This window comes from Mercenaria mercenaria, chromosome 1 (assembly GCF_021730395.1).
Source record: "Mercenaria mercenaria strain notata chromosome 1, MADL_Memer_1, whole genome shotgun sequence".
NCBI classification, from domain to species: domain Eukaryota; kingdom Metazoa; phylum Mollusca; class Bivalvia; order Venerida; family Veneridae; genus Mercenaria; species Mercenaria mercenaria.
The window spans coordinates 105461976-105489315 of NC_069361.1; the positions used below are offsets into that span (position 1 = coordinate 105461976).

Consider the following 27340-nt stretch of genomic DNA (forward strand, 5'->3'; position numbering starts at 1 on the left):
TGTAGTAGGCTGTCATCAATCATGTAACAAGCAGTCGTACTTAAACGGTCAAACTTTTGCTAATTAAAACATGTGTAAGAAAGCTGCGCGCGTAAACTTGGCGCAACTTTAAACGTCGTTTCTCGATATTACGTCATGCCGCATCTGGACCGGTTTTCAAAGACGACGTCACATATATAAAAGTTATTATAAATAGTTTGACAAAGTTTGGCCACTCCATTGTTTGTAGTAACCCTGTCGACCGGGAGGAAACCAGACGCGCCCGTAAAGCACCACATCATTACTCCACGGTTGGCTGTGGAAGCAACAATCAGCACCACACGAACGCAAGGGATACCACAGTACACCAAAGTAAATTAAACACCCCCATAACTCGACGGTTGGCTGTCAAAAGTAATGAGGAATATTTAGCGGACCAACGGAGCAAGGCAACGTACTGTGATTCTAAGCAAAGCGAGCAAGGCTACAGTACACAACAATATTTAGCGGAGCAAGGCAACGTACTGTAATTCTAAACAAGGCAAATACTATAATGAGCAAGGCTACAGTACACCACAGTAAATTAAACATTCCCCATAACTCGACGGTTGGCTGCCGAAGTAATGAAGGAATATTTAGCGGACCAACGGAGCAAAGCAACGTACTGTAATTCTAAGCAAGGCAACTATACTATAATGAGCAAGGCTATGACATAAGCAAGGCTATGACACATTTAAGCAAGGCTAGTCAGATATTGCCAAAGCACTAGAGCAATACCTTTTACACAGTAACATCCATACTATGACAACGTTCGAAAGCACGCCCGATCGCCCCCGCGGTGGACAGAATTTTTCGCGGCCCTTAATATATTAGGAGTGACATAAGTTTAAAGATAAAAATGATTAACTGGATCACTATATGTAGAAACTTAAAATGTCTTTTGGTCCTCAATCCATAACTTGGTAAATTATCATCTAGGTTTCTCATCATCAACCATCTGGAAAAATGTTAATACCAAATTGGATTTGTCTGTTTCACGATTGATTAATAGCCCAGGAATCTGTTCAGTTCCGTATCTATGTAAGGTGCCAGCATTCTGTTCACTTCCGATGTTAGCATCCAAATGGCAGCATATCATCTGTAACATTAGTACTTCACAGAACAGTCAGATTGCCATAGCAGAATTTAAAATGCAATAATATAATTAATTTTAGCATAAAAACAGAAATTTTTATTCTTGGGGTGTGGCGGGCGGGCAATTTAACATCGATCTGAAACGCTAGCCAGTACACCTTAAATTCAACTGTGAATATTGCACGTGATCTGAAGTTAATATAACGCTTGAGTGGTTCCCAGACGCTAAGGCGTTCATCATTACTCTATTGTGTTTAGACAGGTAACCAATAAATCACAAAACTAGATTACTTGACAACAACGATAGTTTCTAGTTTACACACCTAGCAACAAGGTAGCCATTAATTTAGTGAGAAAATAAATGAAATTATTTTTAGGCAAAATAATTTTTATTATTTCATTTCATTTCATCAAATGCAATTGTACTAGAATACAAAGTTGTGTAAAAATGCTTGCTTATGTTCATCTTACATTCCCTTTCATTACGAAATAGACTGTGGTTTAGTGGTTCACATCCGGATATGAAACATATAGACGTGTTTAGTTTATAGAGGCCGGTAGTCTTCACCCGCGCTTTAAATAAAACTCAAACTTCATACCAAAATATAAGTTTCTAAACCACGATAGTAATGTAATGTGTATCTTATAACTACTACTTGACATGGTCAAATTGTATATATTTTAGAGTTATATTTCTCGGGAACCATACAGCAAATGTATTAATGTGGTGTCACAATGTAGTTTTTCCATTGGTCACATCCGATAACATACACATTTTCAATACCGCAATTGTTCCATCTTTACGTAAAGTCGTAGTAATGGTACATAGGTTCATCTTTTATAATGCAGAAGCAATTTTATCATAAACACTAATGAGGTAGCCTGTCCAAATTGTAATGTACTTCGTTGACTTGGAAACATATGTAAAAGTACATTTATAAAAATATTTGTCTACAGTCATACGACAGACTAGCACAGTGTATCATCTCACAGGAGAAATACAGTTTGATATAAATATGTTAGGTCAAAGTGGCCACACTATAAGAAAAACATTTAAGCAATCATACATTTTTTCTCATTAATTTATATAATAGAAAAATGTATCTCTGACATGGAAAAACACCTCAAAAATGAAATTTAGTAAAGAAATTGTTTCAAACATGCGCAAGTGTTCATTTTTATCCATCAGTTAAAAAGTATATTCGGATGAGTATCCCCCTATCTCCCCCCCCCCCCCCCCCCCACACACACACATAACACACCTTCTGTCCGGATATTTTACCTTATCGGTATCAACTTGCATTAGTTCGTGTCAAAACATTATCTCACATGCCACTTTTAAAAATAGAGTTCTAAAAATGTTTTAAATGACTACAATAAACAATGAAATATGAGCTAGATACTTAAATAAATATATTATGTTTTTTTTGTTTTTATTGAGCCGCTTCTAAATGGGTTGAAGCATTGGTCAAAATAAAAATATATGATATTGCTTATGTCAATTAGCTGTAATTTTTACATTTTACTAACAATATACTTTTCTAAATGAGTAAACATAAGTGCATGTAGTAGTTTGAAAGGTATTTGAAAAAGTCTAAGTATTACGCTAGAAAATTTGGTATGTGCATGTTTTCATACAGTTTACAGCTATATGCAACATCGCGGTACAAATAAAATTTCTCTGTAATATCCCAACAGGTATTATTTATGGGAATATTTCTTCTTTCAGTTTTATATACCTTCCTTGATTTTTTAACAATTAGAAAGGGTCTGCTTTTCTTAGAATTTTTATGTCATTCCTTACCCTAGCTCTGTTGCGAAATAGTCATGGAATTAACCACTCTACATTGTTCTTCATTATGCTATATCAAGTAATATATCGCTGTAAAAGTATTTAATTTGAATTAAGATCTACGTATGAATTGATTATTACATAGATACGAGGTTTAGTTCGTACCCACAAGAAAGAAATATACAACATTTAGAATGAGCAAAATATGAGGTTTCTCTCCCCTATGTGTGGACAAGTTTAAAATGACCCAAAAAGGCATTTATAGTCGGAAGAATTCTAATGCGATACAATCTAATTATGAACACATGCTTCCTCTTTTTTATAACACTGTTTCATAACAAGTTTGCCTTTGTTTGAAAACAGGAGGTAAAGTTTACGATTTGTGATACGTCGTTTTAGATCATTTATCCCTGTTCATACAAATTATTCCAAAAGTAACCTTTCTTTGATATTTGTTAAAATATATGTAACTTTGAGATGCTCTACATAGCCCAATTGTTTTGTCACCAGATTATTAGAAACTTCGAAAAGGGTGATAAAATTTTATATGTTGCTGAACATAATCAAATTAATTTTACAAATTCAATTGTCCTAATGATGACGTCATAAAACAGTTTACCCAGACTTTCATGGTTGACTGATTCGAGTGTTCCATATCCAGAATTTATCTTCTGATATTGTTCTTTAAGAAATGTATTATCTTAAGTCTCTACTAAAATGTGCAAGGTTCGGCCATATTTTAGAATTTATAGGCCGGACTATTAATATAATTAATTAAGTAATATAATTACTTTGGCAACGTATGTTTGTTTTATAAGAAATATTCAATGGTAATATATCTATATTTTGGTAAACTCCTTTGGCTTGGGAAACTAGAATGGAACATGAAATCTCAAAAGTTTAATCGGTAAAAATAAGTGTGAACGATCAAATGTTAAACTGAAGAACAAATCCATTAATCACTTAAATTACAAATGGTGGCAAATTTGTGATATACGTTGTACTACAGACAAATAGTAAATTCAAGATTGAAAGGTTTTGACTGAAGTAAGGTTGTATGCCACTTTAAAAAAACACGTTCGCATTTTAGTTTAATTGGCTTTTATTACATTACATATACAAACGCAAGAAACATATCGTCACCTTAGCACGAAAAGTGAATAAGTCCTTCTTTAAGTCAATGGAGTTATCTACTTCTTGCACTAAGGTGACGATATTGAACAGAATGTAACTAAGAAGTTAATTCAACTCGTGACGTAATTATCACTTTCATTTCATTTCTGTCCGATATTACGGCCAACTCAGCCACGTCTGGAAACAGGCGTAATCAACAGTGATTGACATCCGAACATAATTATAAGCTGCACAGTATGAAAAACGAAAAAAATATTTTAATTTGCTGTAGGTAATTTATTTATCATGTGAATAAAAACGTTATTTGATATTTTCTGCATAAAACCTACAGAAAAGCAGCTATCAAATATATGCATGAAGATACAGCATTTAAGCACAGTGTGAAGTCGTGCTCGATTTGTTCACCAAACTTTATTCCGGGTGTTCATGAAGGAACAAACACATGAGAATAGATCTCTCCCCAGATCTATTTCGGTTTCAAATGTTGTAATTTAACTTTAGATCCATGTAAATATACAAAAAAAATATTGCGCTAATACACTTAAATTCAGCCTGAGAAGTTGTACTCCCCATTATCTTCTATCCGGTGCCGGTACATGAAGTTGAATAAAATGCGCCAATAGTGACGTAATAAAGATGTGACGTCACAAATGACGAAAACAAATAGATTATATAGGTCAGTGGGTGAATTTATTCAGGTACTGCGAAGTGCTCATAATATTACATATCGCGTTATACACAAAAACAAGCACAAGAATAAATTTGCTATTCAGAAATATTTTTCTTTTCGCCATTTAATCATTGTTATGTTAGCAAACATGTCTGAAAGACTGAAGCACCTCAGTTACGGAGATTTTAAATAGCCGTTGCGTGTGACTCTGTCGACGGACCGTCAAGGGAGGTAACTAGAGTCACGGATTGAGACTGCTAAGAAGTGTACTGACAACCGAACTAAACTTCGACCACAAGTGTAAAATCACAAGTACTATTCAAAGACAATGGATAGTAATAAAAAGTATATCAACGTAGTATCCGTAAGCATAATTAAGTATTGAGACACTGACATTGAAATTTTAAACTGTGATTAGCTGGAGATGCTAGTCTATGCATATATATGTAAAATCAAGATAAAGAATGCTGTAAACAGACGTAAATGTCGCTCGTCCACCTTGATGGCCATGAAATTACCAGAAACAGTGTAAACGGAGTAAAGTGAATATTACTTTTGCTTAATACTCGTATTACAACTTTATCAGAATACTCTCATTGGTAAGATAAAGTATAAACAGGGTTTGATCAATAGTTTTTCTAAAAGGTATACACAGAGCAAGTAAGATATAATTCATTTATTTGTCTAATACGGGAATGACATGAAAACACAATGATATTGAAATCATTTGTAATTACTTCGGAATGTCGCGTCTTTAATTTTCTCTTGACTCATTATCAATCTCAAGTTACGATCTAGAAAGAACCGCGAGCCTCCAGTCAGTCATAAACCTTTCCAAGCTGTGCGTTATTTTCTGTGCTGAATGTTTATATCCTTGGCGACTGCATTCCCGTTTTGCTTCTATAGAGGTATCGTTGACATGCTTATTTCCGTTATACTCCTATTTTTGTGATGTTTACAAAAGGTGCACGCGCGCCTCTCACGACTTGCATATGACGTCATCACTTTTTGTGTCAACAAAGAACTGTCAAAGGTTTATCACGCAGCTGTCAAACGTAAAAAATGCGCTTCAAACAGGTAAAGAATTTAATTTATTTTATTATAGTTTGTATTCTTACCTTATTTACCATTCCCTAAAAGTCCCTCTTTCAAACTCCTAATTATTTTATACATGTAAAGAGAAAAACCTTTTTACTCTTCCACGGACCCGCTGCTGCGTCTGCTGCATTAGTCACGTGACTGTCATGTGACAGAATACGTTCGGTTTATAATTACAGTCCAGTTCATGAACTCTGTTCCTTACATATTTTTTTTTATTTCACTATATTGTTTTCCACAATTAGCTATGTTATCATTGTTTTGTATATTGATATTTTTCAGTGTAATCCCATAAAGGTGGCTGTAAAGTACAGATGTTACTCTCCTACAGCTCTTACTAATGCTTATCAGGCTGTGCGGGAGGAAAACATGTCTGTTAGAAGGGCATCAATTCAGTACAATGTACCCATGCAGACGCTCAGAGACAGGGTATTGCATAAGGTAGATCCTGAGACAGTCCGGTCAGGACCTCAGCCATTGTTCAGTGAAGAGGAAGAGGCATTATTTGTAAACAATCTGAAGTACATGGCGTCACTAGGTTATGGTTATACAGGTATTTGGCATAGTTTTATACATAACTGCTTTTCTTCTCATTTATTAATTACATACTGAGTAGTCATAAATGTGCAATACTTCAACCCTAACTGTATTCAAAATATAACAGGAGCTTAACTGCATAACATCAACAGTTTTGTACTGGGCTTTTAAAATGTTATCATTAACTTTTAGGTCCAGAAGTCATTGCTAAAGCTTCAAATTACGCAGTGCACCTGGGGAAGAGATCTAAAGACCAGCCTCTATCAGAAAAATGGTACAGTGGACTTAAATCGAGATGGCCAAAATTAAAAACTTTAAGTCCAAGAGCACTGGCAAAGGAACGAGCTCAAGCAACATCTGAACCTGTTGTTAATTCATACTTTGAAAATCATCACACAATACTTTTGGCCAATGATCTTCTTGACAAACCAGAATGCATATACAACTTTGATGAGAAGGGAGTCCAAACTGAACATCGTCCGCCGAAGGTTGTTGCAGAAGGTGTACATGCAGTACCAGCCATCACTTCACCAAGATCTTCAGTTACTACTATCTTAGGTTTGTGATTCCATATATTTTACTTATTAATTTTTTTTTTTGAAATTTTCAAATTCAAGTAGGGAGAGCTCTAGAAAAAAGGAGATTACTTTTCTATTTATCTAATTAATTTTTCCAAACTTTTTTTTTATCTTTAGGTTGTGGGAATGCACTTGGAACTCAACATCCACCATATTTTATCTTTAAAGGACAGCGCAAGACTAATGAGCTACTTGCTGAATCTACACCAGGAGTGTCTGGCTGTGTAACTGACAGTGGCTGGTCCAATTCAGACACTTTCTTGAAATACTTGAATGATCATTTTCTTAGATTTGTTCAAAGGCCAGATGAAAGCCAGCCTATTTTACTAATTTTTGATGGGCACAGGTCCCATATTAACATTCAAGTCATAGAATGGGCCAAGCAACACAATGTCATACTATTTGTACTTCCAGCTCATACTAGTCACTTATTACAACCCCTAGATGTATGGTGCTTTGGACCACTGCAGCGTGTTTATAACTCAGAGTGTCACAAATTCTTACGAACAAGTCCAGAATCTAGAATTACTCGGTACAATGTTTGTAAGTTAGCATGTTCAGCATATGCAGCTGGATTATCTGCAAGTAACTTGAGATCTGCATTTCAGAAAACAGGTATTTATCCGTTTCAACTAGCTGCAATCTCTAAAGATTAATTAGCTCCTGCAGATGCTTATCACCTCACACCTATGACACAAAATACTGTCTATTCTCAAAAGCCTTCTGGTGATCCCGGGGACTTTTTTTCTCCTGACCATGAGTTGATTGCTAAGAAGCAGGAATTTGAAAGTAAAAAGGAACATAAAAATACTGTTAGCAAAATAGTTTCTGGTAAATGTATTACTAATCCAGTTGTTGAGAAAAAATCATTGAATTCTCTGAGGGTCAGAAAAAGAGGAAAACTGAGTCATCAAAAACAGGTAAAGTGTCTAAAAATAAAAAGGTATCAAAATTACCTAAACCTAAAAATGTTCAGAAGAAACTCTTGGGATTCGAACCCCAGCCCGGTCCTTCAAAAGTTGTTGTATATCCTTCTGACTCGTCTGACTTCTCAGACACTGAAATTACTGATTCAGAAAAATGTTGTGTATGTCATAAATTTGAGCCTGAGGAACTCAGAAATATTGTGTCACTGGTTTTTGTTAAATGGGCCAAGTGCGACATTGCTGGATGTGATCACTGGACCCACTTGAAATTCTGCTGTCCTCAAAGGGTTGTCAGGTACAATGACAGTTTTGAATGTCCATGCCACCAAAGAAATTCTGAACTGACTGAAGAGTAAATTAGAAATGTCATAAAAAATGAAACCAATTGAAAATATTGTAAAAACCTTGTTTTTGTTGTGTTTTTCTGTTTCTATATTTGCAGAAATATTAACCTGTACTGTGGTTATGCTTCAACTGTGTTGGAATAGATATTTTGAACTGCTGTTTACTTTTAAAACAGTACAATGTCAAGGTCACGAAAATTGGTGGGTTTCCAAAATGGCGGACTTTATATACATGTTGTTTTTGTAGGGGGATTGTGCATCATTTAAAGGAAGTTTTCATTTTTTATAGTTTATATACTGTCTGCTGTGATATTGATTAAAGGTATGTACACTTTGTCTTTGCTTTGTTCATGTTATATGAGTGTCAGCATGCCAAAGACCTTACTATAACGATTTATGGTAGGTCAACGCTATATGACATCGAGTTCAAGATTTATGCATAAAGCATAAATGCAATATTATCAGTACTTATGCATTGTTTTGCGTTTATACACCAACAACTAATACTTGCGTCAATAACGGTAATCGAAAATCACAATGAAGAAACCTCACTGGAAAATTATATACCATGATATACGAGTTAGAATAAAAGGATATAAATTTGGGTGTACGTAAATGTCAATTATCAACGCTTGTTAAGTTATTTGATATTCTTGTATAAATCGCATAAATTGAATAATAATATCTGTCACGTGTTTACGAATCGGATAGAAATATCCGTCCCAAGGGCACCTGCGCAATGGGCGGTGACGGGGTTTGCCGAGTTACCGCCCATGCGCAGGTGGCCGAGGGACGGATATTTCTAGATTTGCGAACACATGACTGATATTTTTTCTTGCATATCGTATACATCAGCATGCCCATTCACGCACTGCAGTACGTGAATCACGCACAAAATATCAAATGCACGCATAAAAATCACTTGTTGGGGGTACATGCACGCAGAAATTCGGAACCCCAGTTCAGCTGCCAAATCGCTGTTTATTTCATCGCGCACTTGCCAATTGTTTGGTATGGTCTAAAACGCAGATCCGGTCCACGAACGTTATAGTTTCGTTTCCATCACCGAATTCTCGCCGTAATTGTCGGTCCCGTAATTCACTAATTGTCAGCTGTATAGAGGGATTTGGTAAATGTTTTAGTCGGACGTCACACGGGTCGTGTGCAAAAAAGAATGGATACGAAACGCAAAAAGGCATTTTAGCTTTAATAAACTCAGCAAAAGGTTAACAGTATTTTATTTTTCGATATTTAACTGCAATTTTGATACACATTGCATATCTGTAATAGTTTGGGCATTTATTATTGATGGACGAATTTTACCAGTCTTCAGTTGACTGTATGTTATTTCGGACGAATCGTGTTCCGTTCACGAAATTGGGAATTCATGAACTTTGCTGAAAACTTATTTATATTTAGTATAATATAGGGAGGGGTCTTTTGATTCAGAATTTCCTATCTTAACTTTGGAAAAACATTTTATATTTTCTAAAATTATCTCATCTGTTATACCCCACCCACGAGAGTTCTGTATGAAAAAAAAAACAAAAAAAACCATGTAAATACAAATTTCAGTAGTTAAATAGAAAATTTTCAGATCTGCCATGTAGTGTACCCCCAAATTTTGAAGTGTACCCCTATTTTGCAAAAGCAGGGGGTACATGTACCCTCAACTTTAAAAATGAGTGGGCATGCTGTACATATAAGCTTTTTATTCTGACAGACTATTCTTGCATATAATAGAATGAATAAAGCAAATATTCATACTTTGTAGCACTCTTTCTAATAAGTATGTAAACAAAGCGCGCGAAATTAACGTCCGTAAGCAGAAGTGACGTCATGACGTTTCAGTGACGCACAATAACAAAGTTTCACTTTAGTTCTATCGTTTGTAGCGTAACGGTATGTTCTTACCTTAAAATAACTTACATTTTGTATTTTGAATCGAGAAATATACTATAACGAACAGAGGGAGATTATCAACTTGAAGGTACCTGATTTTTTTTTCGTATTGTATATAAACAATATATAATCGGTGCATGAATCGGTAGTTGTCATTGACAGTACGTGAGTCATCTGGCATGGCAGTGCCAGATAGGTTTTGCCGGCATGAATAAAACCACCGGAAACCTCAGTCCGGTGTGCAAGAAATTTAATTAATTCTGATCTGTTGAATGATGTAGCTTAAAATATTATAAACCGTTCAATTGATAATTTATTACTCCTACTTGGTAGATCTATAATGTAATATGACTTTAGCCCGGCTTGTTCTTCACTTCCTGGTTTCAGCCGGTAACCAAAATTTTATCTCCCGTTTTTTCATTGGTGATAGTTTTGTTTGTTACTTAAATTTTGATTGGGTATTTCTATCATCTTTAAAATAGGAACCGCGAAATGTAGCGTCACTTAGTTCTTAGTTGTTCAGCGTGTCACACTGATTTTCAATTAGTAGTTAAAAAGAACTATAACAAAGGAAATTGGACAAATCTGTGATATTTAAATAACATGTTAACATATGGAATAATAATATTATAAATTAGAGAAATTAAATAAACCCTTTAAGGGTTTATTGTATTAAAAATAACCTTTTCTTTGGACTTTGTGAACAACAGTGGATAAATTCGTCAATTTGACTTGTGCACAAAAATGTGTTGCAATACGTACACATTTGCATGTTAACATTGATTTATCAAGGTTTCATCATTTGCTCTTCAAAAAATGGCAACGGGATTGCGAAAGGGAGCAAAACTTAACTATAAACTGATGAACGAACAGGGGATATCGCTAGACACTAAAGATAACAGCGATAACAATGATGATCAGGTTGCTGAGGATACTAGAAAAGATTCGGTTTTCTCGCCGGTAAAATCTAAAGCGCAAAAATCAAACGCATCTTCCGCAGAGGATGATGGGAAACACTCTTTACCCGAGGAGGTTGATTCGGACGATCAGGAAATCGAAAAACTGCAACGTGAGTTGGAAACTCTAGTAAAAGACGAGGCAAAACTCAAGAAAATTAAACAGAAAGAAGAATTACGCCAGAAAGTGGTGAGGAAAAGAGACGAGGTCAGGGCTCTAAGAGGTTTGGATACTTCCTCCAATAATTTAAAAACACAAACAACAACAACTTCTACAGATTCAGTTCAAAACAAGAACTTATCAGTTAAAAAAAGATGAACTTCAATCTCTAACTATAGCAGATTTAAGAAAGTCCAAATCTTTGAGAAAAAAGGCTTCTAAACAGTTAAAAGATTTAGGCCTGCAAGTTTCATCGAGCGATTCAAGTTCGGATAGCTCGAGTTCGGACAGTGACTCAGATTCGGATGGTTCTACTGAAGATAACTCAAAAACACACGATGAACATAGTTCTAATTCATCCAAATCGCATCATAAGAAACATAAAAAACATAAACGTTCCAGTAAAATATCTGGTATTACCATGAAATCGTCGGATAAGGTTAAATACAAACAAAAATACCCTCATGCACAATTGAGATATGAATTTGTAAACCAACATATTACCTTTCATAATTTAGATTTAAACTTGTCTGTAGCAGGTGAATTAGAGATCATGTCTGATCCATCCATCAAATCTGTAGAAAGAAATGGTAGAATAGCTCTTCTTAAGCGTATCATGTACTTGAATTCTACTTATGAATTTAAAACGCTCAAATCCTTTTATACAGCAGTTTTGAGAGAAATTGAGTTAGGTACTAAAAATACTAAAAATTGGGAAGATGATTTCACTTATTTAGAGTTAATTTTGTTGAACAAAAGTAGTAGCAAATCAGCTTCGCATCAGGGCGTCAGGGGCAGGAATAAAGGTTACATAAATCCCCCTTTTAAACAACAATCACCTGAAGAAGAGTCACCAGTTTGGTTTTGCTCTTTCTACCAACGTGACAAGTGTGACCATAAAAATAGTCATACAGTAGTAGTTAAAGGTAAACACAGGTACGCACAACACATTTGTGCTACTTGTTGGATTCAAGATAAGGTTAAGCTACAGCATCCGGAGAGTTCATCCTCTTGCCCACATATGTCAGCTTGACTTAAAAATTAAACTGTCAATTTCAAAGACGAAGGGAAAACAGAAGATTTATTCATGCCAAGGTTTTGTTACAAAAATCAAGTTAGTACTACTCCAAAATTAGAAGTTGCGTGTAATCACAATCATACCTGTCTTATTTGTAACAGTTTAGTACCGATTTCAAACTATAATACATTACATGAAATGATAGATTAACATGAACAGGTTAAAAGTTCAGGCAAATTTAATTTCGAAGGTTGTCGTATCAGGGTTAATGATAAGATAAACACTGATTACATGAGAAAAACCTTGGAACAGTTTGATTATAAAGATTTATTGGTATGCGATCTTCTTGAATATGGGTTTCCTCTTGGAATTATAGGTCAAGAAAACGTGTTGCACAAATCAAAAGAAATATGGAAATACAAAAATTATAAAGGGGCAACTGAATTTCCGGATGCAATTAACAACTTTTTGAAAACAGAACTCAGTGAAAATTGGTCCATTTAAATCAAATCCTTTTTACAGCAATATAGTAATTTCCCCGTTAAATACAGTTCCAAAAAAGTCGGTCACAGAGAGAAGAATAATTTTAGATTTAAGTAGTTCCAAACCTAACTCGGTTAATGACCATATAGATAAAGATTTCTACCTAGGTGAACAGGTTTCTTTATTGTACCCAAAGATAGACGATTTTATTAATTTAATTTTGTCTAAAGGTCAAGGAGCATTTATGTTTAAAAAAGATCTGAGAAGGGCATATCGCCAAATAAGTATTTGTCCCTCTCAGTACAATCTAGTAGCCTTTGTCTGGAAGAAACATTTATTCTGTGATACGGTTTTGTCGATGGGTCTCAGAAGTGCGGCAGCTATTTGTCAAAGGGTTACCAATGCGATAGCATTTATTTTGTTCAACTTTAGAGTTTTTATTTTAAATTATTTGGATGACTTTGCAGGTGTTGAAAGACCAGAAAGAGCTCAATCAGCTTATTTACTTTTAGAAAAAGTCTTGTCTAAGTGTGGTATTGAAGAATCACCTAACAAAAGCTGTCCACCAACAACCACCATGTCCTTTTTAGGTGTTTTATTTGACACTATAAAAATGACAATGGAAATAACTCCGGAGAGATTAACAGAAATTCGTTATCTCGTTCACTCATGGTTGTTCAAGGATCACGCTTCAGTCAAAGAAGTTCAGTCATTACTTGGTAAATTGAATTTCATTGGGCGTGTGTCAAGTCAAGTCGGGTTTTCATAAGTAGGTTGTTAAATTGGTTAAAACAATTGTATGTTATGGACAGTACAGACTCACACAATATTCCTCAAGAGGTTAAAAAGGACATTTTATGGTGGGATTCCTTTTTACCATTATTTAATGGTGTTTCTTTAATGTCATTGGGTAATTGGTCTTCTGCTGATGCGGTTTTTTCCTCTGATGCTTGTTTACAAGCATGTGGCGGTTTTTGGAAAGGAAATTACTTTCATACCAAATTTCCAGAAAGAATTTTACAAAAACAGTTACACATAGGTGCTTTAGAGATGTTATCTGTAGTTGTTTGCCTTCATTTATGGGGAAAACACTTAAGACATCATAAAATTGTCATTTTGTGTGATAACTTGTCAGTATGCATCACTGTAAATACAGGTCGGTCAAAATGTCCATTTCTGCAAAGTTGTTTGAGAGAAATCTGTAACATTGCTGCAATAAATGAGTTCGAAATCAGAGTTCAACACTTAAGCTCAGATGAGAATCGTATTGCAGATCATTTATCTAGATGGCATTTAAGCAGTTATCATGAGCAGGAATTTAGAAGACTGGTGAATGATTAAGAATTAAAGGAATGTCAGGTTCTGGAATCTGACTTCCAATTTATCAATAACTGGTGAAGTTGCATTTATTTGTTCACAATCAGTTCAAATAAGCAGTTTTCTAATTTGCAGTTTAAGCGGACAGGAGTACAGTTTTATTTTTAAATTTTCAGAGTCTCAATTGAATGTCTTGAAGCAAGATCTGAGAGCTGCTAACAAAGCTGCTTACGCAGAAGGCTCCAGAAGAAATCTCAGAATTCAATGGAAGACATTTTTCATGTTTTGTTTATATTTTAAATTGTGTTTTCTCCCAGTGTCAACTATTACCCTTCAGTTGTATGCTCAGTTTTTGAGCAGATCCTTTAGATCAGTAGATTCTATAAAGAATTATATCAGTGGCATCAAAACCATGCATCAGATGTTAGGTTGCGAAACCAATTATATCAACAACTTTCTACTAAATCTATCTCTAAAAGGTATTGCTAAGTTGAAACAGCATTCAGTTAAACAAGCTGAAGCTTTTACACCAGTTATACTACAAAATATTTATTTAGTTTTAGACTTTTCTAAAGCAGATAATATCACTTATTGGTGTTTATTTCTGTTTGTCTTTTTTCTAATGGCCAGGAAATCAAATCTGGTCCCTACCGTTAAAAAGGATCTTATGAATCCAAAATTTTTACTAAGGAAAGATGTTGAAGTGTTAAATAATGAATTGTTGGTTTCGATGCACTGGACAAAGACCATTCAGGCAGGTGAAAGAATTCTGAGAACTCCTTTATCTTCTATTTCAGACTCCTGTTTATGTCCAGTAACAGCTTTCCGTAACATGGTTAAAGTCTTCTCAGCTAGAGATACTGCCCCTCTTTTCATTTTGACTTCTGGCAAAGTAGTTACTTATCAGTTGTTTCAAACTAATTTGAGATCTTGTATTCGTAAGATTGGTCTTAACCCAGCTGAATTTTCTACTCATTCCTTCAGAAGAGATTTCGCTACTCTAGCCTTTCAAATGGAAATTCCGCCTGATCTCATTCAACTCTTGGGAGACTGGCGCTCTGATGCATACAAAAGGTATATTCAATATCCGCTAGACGACAAATTTAAAATTTCACGCTTTGTAGCTGATAACTTAAACAAGAAATATAGTACGTATATTAAAAACTCAGTTTGAAACACTGGCCAGTGGTATGTCACATTCAGGCATTTCATCCTAACGGATTTATGTGTCTGTTGTCGGTTAGACGTTTTCACTTTCCGGACAGACTTTTCTGGTGTGTGCATATTAATGGTTCAGTTGTTTGAACACATTGAGTATAGTGTTTTTGGTATGTTACTTTCACATATTACAGTACAGCCTTTTATCTGTTTTTATTCATAAACATATGCATAAAATTTTATTTATAAGTATATTAGGCTCATCGTAATATTGTACACGATATTTCTTTATTTATTGTTGCAGACGTGCGACGTGTTTGCATTATGGGATACTCTATTATTAAACATCTACCTTCAATTCAAGGCGTGTCTATATTTGCCTTTCCGGGGGCTACAATTGGCAAATTATCATTTCTGGTCGACTCCAGAGCAGTTCCACTTGCGGACTTCAATTTTGTGATAATACATATGGGAACTAACAATATTGGTCATTCACTACAGCACATGTCTTCAGATTTCGCCAATTTGGTGGCTTCTATTCGCAAATTCAACAAGGATATTGATATTATAGTTTCTTCTATCTTACCCAGACCGGTAGATCACTCACATACTAAATCAACTGTTCAACAGTTCAATTTTCATTTAGAGGATTATTTGGCTTCTGAGTTAAACTTCAAATTTATCAGGTCTTACAGACCCTTTTGTTTTAGAGGCGACATTAAACGTTTTTTTATTCGCAAAGCGGGATGGTGGTTTACATCTAAACTCAGAAGGTTCAAATCGTTTAAGATTCTTTTTCCTTAGAGTTATATCTACTTTGACATAAACTTTACTACGTCAATTAGGAAATCTAAACATACACAGTCAAACGTCTGTAACCTTCATAATTCTTTATGAACTAATGTGTTTACTTTTTTTGCAGGCTATTTTTATCTTATCTACTGTAAGGTAGGATCTTTTGTCATTCAACCCTAAAATTTGTGTTGTGTTATTGCTGATTTTATTTTTTCTTTCTGCTTTGTATTTATAGTTTTTGCTGGGCTTGGCTGAGGGTTGGCGGGTATATCAGTATTCAACTGATTTATTAAATAATTTGTCTTCCCTTACTTAATTAATTGTATTGGTTTGCCATCTTTACATGCTTTAGTGACACGTTTGCTGACATTAAATTCCAGTCTTTTTCATCTGTGGTTTCTTTATTTATTTGAGTCTAAAAATAGGGCTTTAATTGGTTTATTTTAATTCAATTAAAATATTAAATTTAAGCACACCTGACTTTAGCCCAGCTTGTTCTTCACTTCCTGGTTTCAGCCGGTAACCAAAATTTTATCTCCCGTTTTTTCATTGGTGATAGTTTTGTTTGTTACTTAAATTTTGATTGGGTATTTCTATCATCTTTAAAATAGGAACCGCGAAATGTAGCGTCACTTAGTTCTTAGTTGTTCAGCGTGTCACACTGATTTTCAATTACCCGCCCACCCATTTCCAATGCCCAATTTTTATATTATGTTGTGTTTAATTTGTCTGAAATGAAGACAGATGTACTTCAATGTGTTGTTTACACCTTTGTTTTGCAAGTATTCGTGTTGTGTTGCAGCTTTAATAGTGTAGTTTAAGCAAAAGTACATTAGTTGTGCATGAGCTTTGTATGTATGCAATATGTTATTTATGGTTGCTATTTTATTTTGCTCGTTCTCCTATGCTTATGCATGTTAATATTGAAACAAGCTTTTGTTTACATATTGTAGTGATAGTGAAATATCGAGTGCGTTTATCTGTTTAAAATAGACTCTGATATGTATCTCACATGCACTAACATTCCAGTATTCATCGCGTTAAATGTTATAGTGTTTGTATATTGATGTAGCTTGTGAAAAAAGTGCAATTAACAGTTCACAAAGAAATTATCATGAATATTTCATTGATAGGTATACAAGGATCAGTCAAGCACATGTGCGCAGTTGAACTTTTTATCTTTGTGTTTGTGCAAGAAGTAATATTGACACTTGAAATAGGCACAATTTGACTTTTCAGTGATGTTTGTATTCATTCGAAATAGAAATATAATTATTAATTCACATTGATATATTGTTGCAGTTTGATATAAATCACCTTATAGATGTGATGTTTCATAGCATTAGCATGTAATTGTATCATGATATATGTGTATGTGGGTATATCAGTATTCAACTGATTTATTAAATAATTTGTCTTCCCGTACTTAATTAATTGTATTGGTTTGTCACCTTTACATGCTTTAGTGACACGTTTGCTGACATTAAATTCCAGTCTTTTTCATCTATGGTTTTTAATATGTCGTTAGGCCGAGATCACTGCGACCGTCCTTGACAAAACATAAAGGCAATATGAATTCACATAACTAATGATATTTTATTTATTGACATTTTAGTACTTATCAAGCCCGTTATAGTCTTTGATTATCAAATTGTGATATTAACCACAAAAAAAACTAGAAAGAAGACATTTTTGTTGGTGATTCCTTAATGGAAATTTTCTCCTCATTTATGGTCAGGATTACTACGTAAGAAGAAAAAGTCGATCAGACTTAAGGTAATTTTAATTTGTTTCTATGTGATAAAAACATCGCCTGCATGTCAGCCAAAACTAAGCTGTAGATGCATGTAAATGCAATACCTGGGCAGAGCGCTGTTTGACCAAGTTAATATATGTCCGTTACTGACTCCGCCGGCCAGGACAATGTGAATTCATCGACAGTCCTTCCCAAGTCCAGTAATTCCAATACGATTGCTGGAAGCCAAGTTTTCGACCAACAGGAATGTACACTTCCATTTTCCACTCCTTTTAAAAACCTATGATAATCACAAAGTTTCTAAAGGGATAACACACTAAATAATTCATCATCTGTATTTGTAAAAATATCAGAAAGGTTATTGAGATACTAACGAAGAAAAAAAATAAGATAAGAATGGCCGGGCTGAAGCAAACCTTTGTCGATTTTATCCTCGCATGATACAGATACAGGTATATTACTCAGCAGTATTATTGTTATACTTAAGAATAAGGTAACAAAAGCAAAGGAACAAAGGCAAGAAAAGTTTGAAGGGCCTGGGAAATTATGTTTTATTTACTGGAAAGCCACTCAAATAATTATCACATGACATCAGAAATTAATTTTGAGTTTGATTTTTGAGTTTTTGACATAATAGGCCAGTAAAAAACAAGGAAGAATATCCAACAGTGAAAGCCACGTTCTAAAAACGCATTAGGTCAGTAAACGGTGTTAAGGTAAGACCTGCGTAATACACTTCCGGTTCATTCGTCTTATTTCGACAAAAATCGTAACAATTCGGTGCGATCCGGACATAAACAAACCTTTTCCGTAATTCCGAACGTGGTTCCCTGCTTTCAAAATGAAAATAGAATGAGTGACGGGAACCACATGTTTACATCCGGGGCATCAAAATGGCGGCCCGAGATGCGAAAGGTCGTTTTGCTGGCCAGAAAAAGGTGAATAAGGCTATTAAGAAGCCGTTATCGGTAACTTTAGACCATGTATACTGTGGACAGAAACCGACAGTTACTCAGGAACGCCATCGTAGTGACAAACACTTAAATCTGCCGGAGAACGCAAGTCGAGATGGGTGGAGGGATAGAAGGATTATTGTCGAGTTGGGTGTGTTACTGGACAATTTAGAATATTGTGAAAAGTGTAAGCTAGGCCCTGTATCTATGAATAAATACTCTGTTGTTGGGGAGTTAAAAAAAGGTTTGTCAGGTTTCCTATATGTGAGGTGCAGCAACTTGGACTGTGAACATGTAAATCGAGTCCCGTATGGAAAGACACACAGAGTAAAAGAGAAAGGCATGCCTTGCTTTGCAGCAAATACAAAGCTTGGTGTTGGTAAGTCCACTGATATTTATTCAAAGTTTTGTGTCACTTGTTTTTGTTCACATATTGCAATCCATTGAAAGTGGTGAAGAAAATAACTAGTCCAAATAAGGGTTAAAACGTAAACACTTTAGCCATATATAGGACTGACTATCTGTCCTTTAGTCTACGTAGCCGGAACCGGCAAGCAAGCCACTGCCAATCAGAAAAATGAATGTTACATGTGAGAATATGCATTTGCGACGTCTTTCTGTGAAGGTCTGAGAAAATAACAAAAATAATCAGCGTTCCCATTCACATTAAAATTTGACCTGGTGCGAGATTGCTCGCGTATGAAATGGACCGAGTACAAATGCATATATCACTTTATTTACTGCACCGTCAACATTAAATCGCCCCTATTGGATGTACGCATGTATTGAGTGTACTGTTCAATGTGTGCGTACACTTGATGCGGGAGATTTATTGCCGACCTTTACTGCACACAGTGCACAGGCATTTATTGATAAAATCAAGAGAAGACAATGGATTTTGTTGAAAACAGGTATTCAAATTTTGTCTGAATAAGGCCAAATTTTTCCTATAACTGACAAATTTAATATTGTTTCTGACAGACTTAAAACTTGATAATAATATATATAATATGCTTAAGACTTCAACTGTCAGATGTAGAATTTTGGACAGACGTATTTTCGGATAAGGCCTTGTTTCCATACATCTAACCTCCAGGTTTAATTATTTACCCATAAATTTGTAACCAGGGTGTAGATTTTACCCTTACTTAATTTTAAAAATGAGTGGGAACACTGAATAATAAAGGATGTTTGAATAATAAATATGAGCCATGCCATGAGAAAACCAACATAGTGGGTTTGCGACCAGCATGGATCCAGACCAGCCTGCGCATCCATGCTGGTCGCTAATGGTTTCTGTAATAACAATAGTCTTTGAAAGTGGCCAGCATGGATTCTGACCAGACTGCGCAGATGCGCCGGCCTTTTCTGGATCCATGCTGGTCGCAAACCCACTATGTTGGTTTTCTCATGGCACGGCTCAATTATAAAAATCTATTAAGTCCAGGGTTCGATTGATGTATGGTTAAATGCATTCTGACCACTGTACAGTGTTATTGTGTATGTTTGCTGGCTTTACAAGTTTCAGTTGTTATTCAAAAGATAAAATACAAATGTTCGACAGAAAGGTAATTTTAATTATTCTGGTTTTGTTTAGCCATGATAGATAGCATTGGTGGTTCCGGGAAGGTTAACAACATGCTCTCCACTCTAAACATAGCCCCGATTAATAAGAGGAATCTGCAAGATATGGAACGACGTGCAGGAAGATTTGTAGAGTCTGTTGCCCAACAATCTATTGACACAGCAGCCCAAGAAACCTTTCAGAAAGAAATGAGGTAACATAATTAAATATATATATATGTGTTCTATAGTTAATTAATGTAAATAAAGGTATATACATGTAGTAATTTTATCTCCAGTCCCATAAGTGAGTAATAAAGGAGGTGTACTGCAATTATCCTGTCCATTGGCCAGGGAATTTCTTGAACATCCTCTGGAAAAAGGATCCTATACTTTCAGTTTCAGATTGCTAAACATGACTTGAAGTTGTACCTTGCACTTTCTTTATAACTGTATGAAAATACATATGTATTAAAAATTGATAGTCAATTCAAACCAATCAGACATTGTATAAATATATAGATGCATACACACATTATTCTGTTTTCATTTGGGACATGTATAAATATGTATATGTTTGTTCATAGTAAAATACATTGATTATTTCAGTGAAATTTCCCAAGAGGAGTCCAAAGTTGCTGCAGCCAGCATGGAGTGTTTAATAGAAGATCTGGGTATTGCAGCATTACCAGATACATCACCAGCAACTAAGTAAATTTAATGTAATTTATTTCAACAGTGAATGAAAAGTTATGTTTAAATGAACATATAGAATTACAATTTTGCATCATAGAGTTTGCACGTTAAATATGTATGTTAATAAAGTAATATGAGCCGTGCTATGAGAAAACCAACATAATGGGTTTGCGACCAGCATGCATCCGTGCAGTCTGGTCAGGATCCATGCTGTTCGCTTTCAAAGACTATTGTTATTAGAGAAACCATTAGCGAACAGCAAGGATCCTGACCAGACTGCACGAATGCGCAGGCTGGTCTAGATCCATGCTGGTCGCAAACCCACTATGTTGATTTTCTCATGGCACAGCTCATATTTGGAACTGGCAGTATACAGACATATCAATATTGCAAATGTGACCATCTGTACCTTTTAATTCCTACAGATTTTTGTGCATAATTTCTATCATTTTTTCAGTAACAGTTTACTGTTCTGAAACACCACAAACTTTGAATCACTTGCAGGTCCATCTTACAAAGCTCATTAGTAACAGCAAGTATGCCAAGTAATGTGACAGATAGTGCTGACACCCCATCTCCCTTACCACGTAGACACAGAAGAAAGTGTAGACCGTTTGGCCATGGTAGGAGTACGACCATCCGAAAAAATCTTCTGTCCAAGTACAAGGCCAAGAGTCGATATGGTATGTCTTGCTCTGCTGATACTGCTTGGCAGAAACGTGGATTTGACAGTCTAACGTGTAAGCTTTTTTCTTCTCTTTTGTGTTCACATTTTTCATTGGATCTTTATGAAAGTTGGTCCGAATATTCATATTGATGATACCTTGGTCACATTGGAAACTGGATCATGTGGGGTCAAAATCTAGGTCAGTAGGTCTAAAAATAGAAAAACCTTGTGACCTCTCTATAAGCCATACTTTTCAATAGATCTTAATGAAAAATGGTCAGAATGTTCACCTTGACGATATCTGGGTCAAGTTTGAACTGGTTCCATGGTGTCAAAAAACTAGGTCATTAGCTCAAATAACAGAATAACTTTGTAACCTCAGTATAGACCATGTTTGTCAATGGATCTTCATGAAAATTGGTTGGAATGTTTCAGCGGAAGGGAGTAAAGGTTTATCCATTGTTGATCTGTCTGCCTGTCCGTCCGGGCACAAAAATTGTTCCTGCGATAACATGAAAAGTATACAGATTATTTTCACCCGTCAAAGATCATGTGAGTGTTACTAAAAATAGAAAAATAAAGAACTGCTTACATCTTCATTAGGACAAGATGTTTTTAGCTCACCTGTCACATAGTGACAAGGTGAGCTTTTGTGATCACCCTTCGTCCGTCGTGTGTGCGTCCGTCCGTCCGTCAACAATTTCTTGTCTGCACAATAGTGGTTTCATTTATGATTTTATTTTAACCAAACTTGCACACAACTTGTATCACCATAAGATCTCGGTTGCTTTCTTGAACTTGCCACATCCCCTTATGGGTTCCAGAGTTATGGCCCCTGAAAGGGCCAAAATTAGCTATTTTGAACTTGTCTGCACAACAGCAGCTTCATTTATGATTTGATTTTTACCAAACTTGCCCACAACTTGTATCACCATAAGATCTTGGTTATTTTGTTAAATTGGTCAGATTCCATCATGGGTTCCAGAGTTATGGCCCCTGAAAGGGCCAAAATTAGCTATTTTGACCTTGTCTGCACAATAGCAGCTTCATTTATGATTTGATTTTAACCAAACTTGCACACACCTTGCATCATCACAAGATCTTTGTTCCTTTCTTGAACTGGCCAGATTCCATCATGGGCTTCAGAGTTATAGCCCCTTAAATGTCCAAAATTGGCTATTTTGACTTTTGCAGCCATATATATTCATTTTTCAGTAATAAAGGGTAACTTTCAGTTATAGTCAAGTTATATCTATCTCAGCTCATACATTCTTTATGAGTTCTTCAAAGATGGGAAGAAGATTGTAAAGAGCGTCATCAGCCACCGGCAGTGCTCAACCTGCAACTGGTGGAGACGTCACCGACCTGGCCAGCCACTACGGCAACATCGCTGTGTACGGAACCACTCCGGTAGTGCCCGTTCTATGGAGAGTGAAAGTGGAGAGAAAGCTATACTTGATCTAGCTAAAGCAGGCACCCCGGTGGAAATCCTTGAAGGTGATGGTGACAACACTTTATTGGCCAGACTGAAAAGCAAGCATGGAATTAGTCTGAAAAAGAAATATGACAAAAACCATGTGATCAAAAACTTAGGCAAAAGCTTGTATGGTTTACAAAATGAGAAGGGAATCAAATAAGCAAGATATCAATAAGTCATATCCAAAAGTGTGTCTCATATGCCCTTTCAAAGAATAGCGGGGACTTACATGGATTACAAGAGAATCTGAGAGCAATTATTCCTCATAACTTCGGTGATCATCAGTTATGTCAGCCAAGGTTTTGTGGTTATCTAAGGAATAAAGATGTAACCTATGTTCACCGTTCACTACCCTACAAATCTAGTTTGACTGGTGAGACATTGAGAAAACGGCTAGAGGACATTATGACACCTTTCATTGCCAAAGCGAGCCAGCTCATTGAATTGGGATCCAGTCAGCAGTGTGAGCACGCCAACCGTGAGGTATCGCTCAAAGCTCCAAAGAACATCTACTATGGCGGGACTGAGGCTTTAGACTTTAGAGTACAGGCCACAGCAGCTTTTATCAATGAAGGCAGGAACTATATAGTAGAGGTAACACAGTTGTAAAATTGTTCTAATGTTGTTTACAAGTTCTTTTCTGGGAAGGGGTCTTGTTTTACAATGGTGGAAAAAGTCACTAGGTTGGCAAATGTTTTAATCATGTAATTTTCAGTAGTGATCTTTTTAGCCCACCTTACATGAGATGGCTTGTCTGTGATTCGTCCGTCATTCCATCTGTTTGTTAACTTTTTATTGCATCTCCTCTGAAACTGTTGGATGGAATTCAATGAAACTTGGCCGCAATGATCACCCTGTGACCTAGTTGGTCCTAAGTGAGAATTAGGTCAAAGGTCAAGGTCACAATAACCTTCAACTTAAATTCTTATCAAATTTTGTTACCACATCTCTGAATATACAAGGTGGATTTCAATGAAACCTGGCCACAATGATCCCAAAGTAGCCTAGTTGGTCATAAGTGAGCATGAGTCACATTCCTACTATATTTATTTCTATGAATGCCAACCTAGAAATTTATTGGAACAAAAGACAAGTTACTGTTTTAATTTATGAAGTATATTTTGAAAATGTATACATAATTTCTGATGGGACTGTCTTACAGCTGATAAGTGTTCCAATCATTGAATTTGAACTTGTTTGTTTGTATTTGTTTGTTGCCTTTTAAATGTTGTGCAGTCTGTCGATGTTTACCCGTTTTATAGTTACAGTTCAGATGTTCTTTTGATTTTCAGTTACTACGTTTTGCAGTTGATAGTTACATTGTTTGGTTGTCTTCTACAGTTACAAGTAAGTGTACAATCTCAGGTCTTTATAATGTTGTAAATTCACCAATTGTATGATCTGTACAATAATTACACCATCAACTAGTAATTTAGATTAATTGTAATGATTTTTATAAGTTCTTTGAAAGCAAGTTTTCTGTATAGTTAATAATATACATTTCTGCCATTATCTGATAGTGGTAATAATAAATCTATTCCTTGTTTCAAACTATTGTACAGAAGAGCAACTTTTGTAATTGATGTAACTGTAGGCTTTTTAAAAATATGTCTTTAAATAACTACTTTTTTCATCATTATAAAAGGTAAACAAAAGTGCTGATTTGTCCCCTGGACACCACACACAAAAGTATGCAAAGCAGTGTGCCAGCAAACGCAAAAAAAGTCAAGAAACGTTCTGTAAGCCTTCTGCAAAAGGAAGACGTTTATTCCTGAAGAAAGAGCGTGCTGTCAACCAGTCGGCTACAGAGTCACTGGAAGGCATGACATATCAGTCAGGTAAGTTTCTTCACTTACAGTTGGCCTGTTTTGTTTGTATCTGTATTGTACCTACATGTATATGATGCTTTCATTCAAACATACATGTAAACTTTTAAATCTTGAACCTCAGTGTAATGTTTGCAACAGTTTTATTCAAATTGGCTCATAGTTTTTGCTCTGTCTGTTATTTACAAAGTGATGACCTTGTTATGTTATAACTAAAAAAATCTTTTGGTCTAAGAATTTATCAGACTTTTATCATGTGTATCAGGCAGTACTGGGCACCCATGCTGTGTAATTGACATACATGTATATACCTCAACCTCACTTTATATATATAAATTGTATGACTTGTTAACTTTCACCAATTTATATTTCTACAGAAGTTGGCCATGAAGATTGTACTGACATAGACAGAATCCCTGATCCTATACCGCGTGGAGTATTCAAGCCAGTCTGTTCAAGTGGCGAACCATCGTACATCACTGTGGACCTTGAAACTACAGACCTTAGTTAGTATTGTTATCTTTTCCCTTTGTAAATACAGTTGTCTACCTTTATAAACACAGACAAAGAAACAGCTCAAGAGTTACGATTTTGCATTGTTTGCCTATTCTATGCTTTGTGGCAATGGCTGTTTCTAATCGAATGATCTTTTTATGGGAGAGGATTTGTTCATGCATTGCTTCGACCAAAGGTTTTTTATGTCGCCTGCTATGGAGTAGCTGCGTCATATATTAGGATCACTTCTCCGTCGTCTTTCTGTCTGTCCGTCACCTTTTCTTGTCTGGTGCAGAGCTCGAAAACTTTGAAAGATACAAACTTACTACTTCACACAATGATAGAACTCATTGAGGGGGTGTGCAGTGTCAAAGAACCATAACTCTACCTGTCCTAGTTTTTGAATTATCTCCCTTTGTCTGAATGTTCCCGGCAGGCGACACCTGTGATCACTGATCGCTCTTGTGTTTATTTACACTTGTTACTATTTTATTTATTTCACTTCTCATTTGCTGCTATTTTTTCAGTTCGAGGAGAGGTGTATCCTCATATAACACAGATAGCCGCCAAACATGTGAGCACAGAGAAGAGCTTCAGTTGCTATGTGTTACCCAAACTACCGATGAGTGCCTCTGCCGAACAAGTGACTAAAATTGTTGTGACAAATAGTAGTGATATGTTTGTAAATGGTGTTCCTGTTGAAACTAAAACTATTGAATCAGCACTCAGAGAATTGTTTAGCTGGCTGAAACAGTTCAGAAACGTGTTTCTAATTGCACATAATGGAAAACGTTTTGACTTTCCTATCATTATCAACGCCTGCTTAGCTACTGGAATGTTTAGTGAACTTTGTGCATGTGTAATAGGATTGGTAGACACTCTTCCAGTATTTAAATTCGTATGTCCTAAAAGGGAGTCTTACAAACAGGAGGATCTGGCCCGTACATTGCTTTCCAAAGTGTATAACGCTCTTGATGATGTCAAGTGTTTGTCAGAGCTGGTCAGTTACGCTGTGAAACATGATGAAAAGTGTGTAGTAGTGAAGAGTTTTCCTCCTAGAGATGTCAAACACAGCATGGAATCCAACATAGAGAAAAAGAAAAACATGCCATCTCTTTCTGTTCTGGTAGCAAATGGTGTCATGAAGTCGTCCACTGCCGACAATGTGGCTAGCTCGGGGTTAAATTTCAAACATTTACATACAATCTTTCTACGTAAGGGAGAAGATGGACTGTACAATGTATTTACTATGAGAAACAGTGAAGGGTTGCCAAGAGTGACAAATTCTAAGAGGGTTTTGGAGGCTGTAATTCCAAAATTAGTGTCGTATTTTGAAGGCAAAAATTAGGTTTGTTCGTCAATTCAAGGTCAAACATGTACTATGTCTTGATTAATTTTATAAATAATTTGACACTAGTTCAAGTTATTTATCTTTCAAAGAAGTATTGAATCTTTCAGAAGAGTACTGTATTTATGAATAATGTATGGCAAGCAAACTAGATACTTATTTTTGTGAAAATAATCGTGAAAGACATTTCGAGCATTTTTTTCATGAAAAAATTGTTATCGTAATTTTAGGGGATACCTTTTTGCTTGGACTTATTTAAAAAAAATAGATGGTAAAAGTTTTTGATTTTCATATATCTTATTGCCTACACTTTGAGGAAAATTTTAATACCAAAATTACATTATTACATACCTTTGAATGTATAAATTTTGAACTTTGAAACAAATAGTTGAAAAAAATTTCATCCCACAAGTCGTCAGTTTTAGCCCATATCGCTATATATTTTTGCTTATATTTTATGAAAGCCTTGTTTACTATACATGGATTGTTGTTTTTTGGTACAATATATATATAGAGGAATAGAATACCTGCTAGAAAGAGTGTTTTTTTTCTTTTTGATGAAAAAAAATATTATAATG

General features: G+C 35.4%; 2 protein-coding genes across 6 annotated transcripts; both read left to right on the forward strand.

The window, feature by feature from the left end:
* Positions 1 to 5771: 5771 nt before the first annotated feature.
* Positions 5772 to 7250, forward strand: LOC123544604 (uncharacterized). The gene is made up of 3 exons (XM_053527289.1): positions 5772 to 5786; positions 6090 to 6360; positions 6537 to 7250. Exons 1-3 carry the CDS (start codon positions 5772 to 5774, stop codon positions 6908 to 6910), a joined length of 660 nt encoding a protein of 219 aa, XP_053383264.1. The 3' UTR covers positions 6911 to 7250.
* Positions 7251 to 18465: 11215 nt separating this feature from the next.
* Positions 18466 to 27299, forward strand: LOC123538322 (uncharacterized). 5 transcript variants are annotated; one of them, XM_053519681.1, is made up of 6 exons: positions 18467 to 19069; positions 20288 to 20468; positions 20863 to 20964; positions 21454 to 21689; positions 24386 to 24440; positions 24739 to 24907. In XM_053519681.1, the coding sequence occupies exons 1-5, from the start codon at positions 18631 to 18633 to the stop codon at positions 24403 to 24405; spliced, it is 978 nt and encodes a 325-aa protein (XP_053375656.1). In that variant the 5' UTR covers positions 18467 to 18630; the 3' UTR covers positions 24406 to 24440; positions 24739 to 24907. The 5 variants fall into 5 exon arrangements, with proteins under 5 accessions (XP_053375648.1, XP_053375656.1, XP_053375665.1 ...); XM_053519690.1 differs by lacking the exon at positions 24739 to 24907 and having other exon boundaries at positions 24386 to 24444; XM_053519699.1 differs by lacking the exons at positions 18467 to 19069; positions 20288 to 20468; positions 20863 to 20964; positions 21454 to 21689 and adding exons at positions 22915 to 23687; positions 25297 to 25425; positions 25942 to 27299 and having other exon boundaries at positions 24739 to 24931.
* Positions 27300 to 27340: the final 41 nt, after the last annotated feature.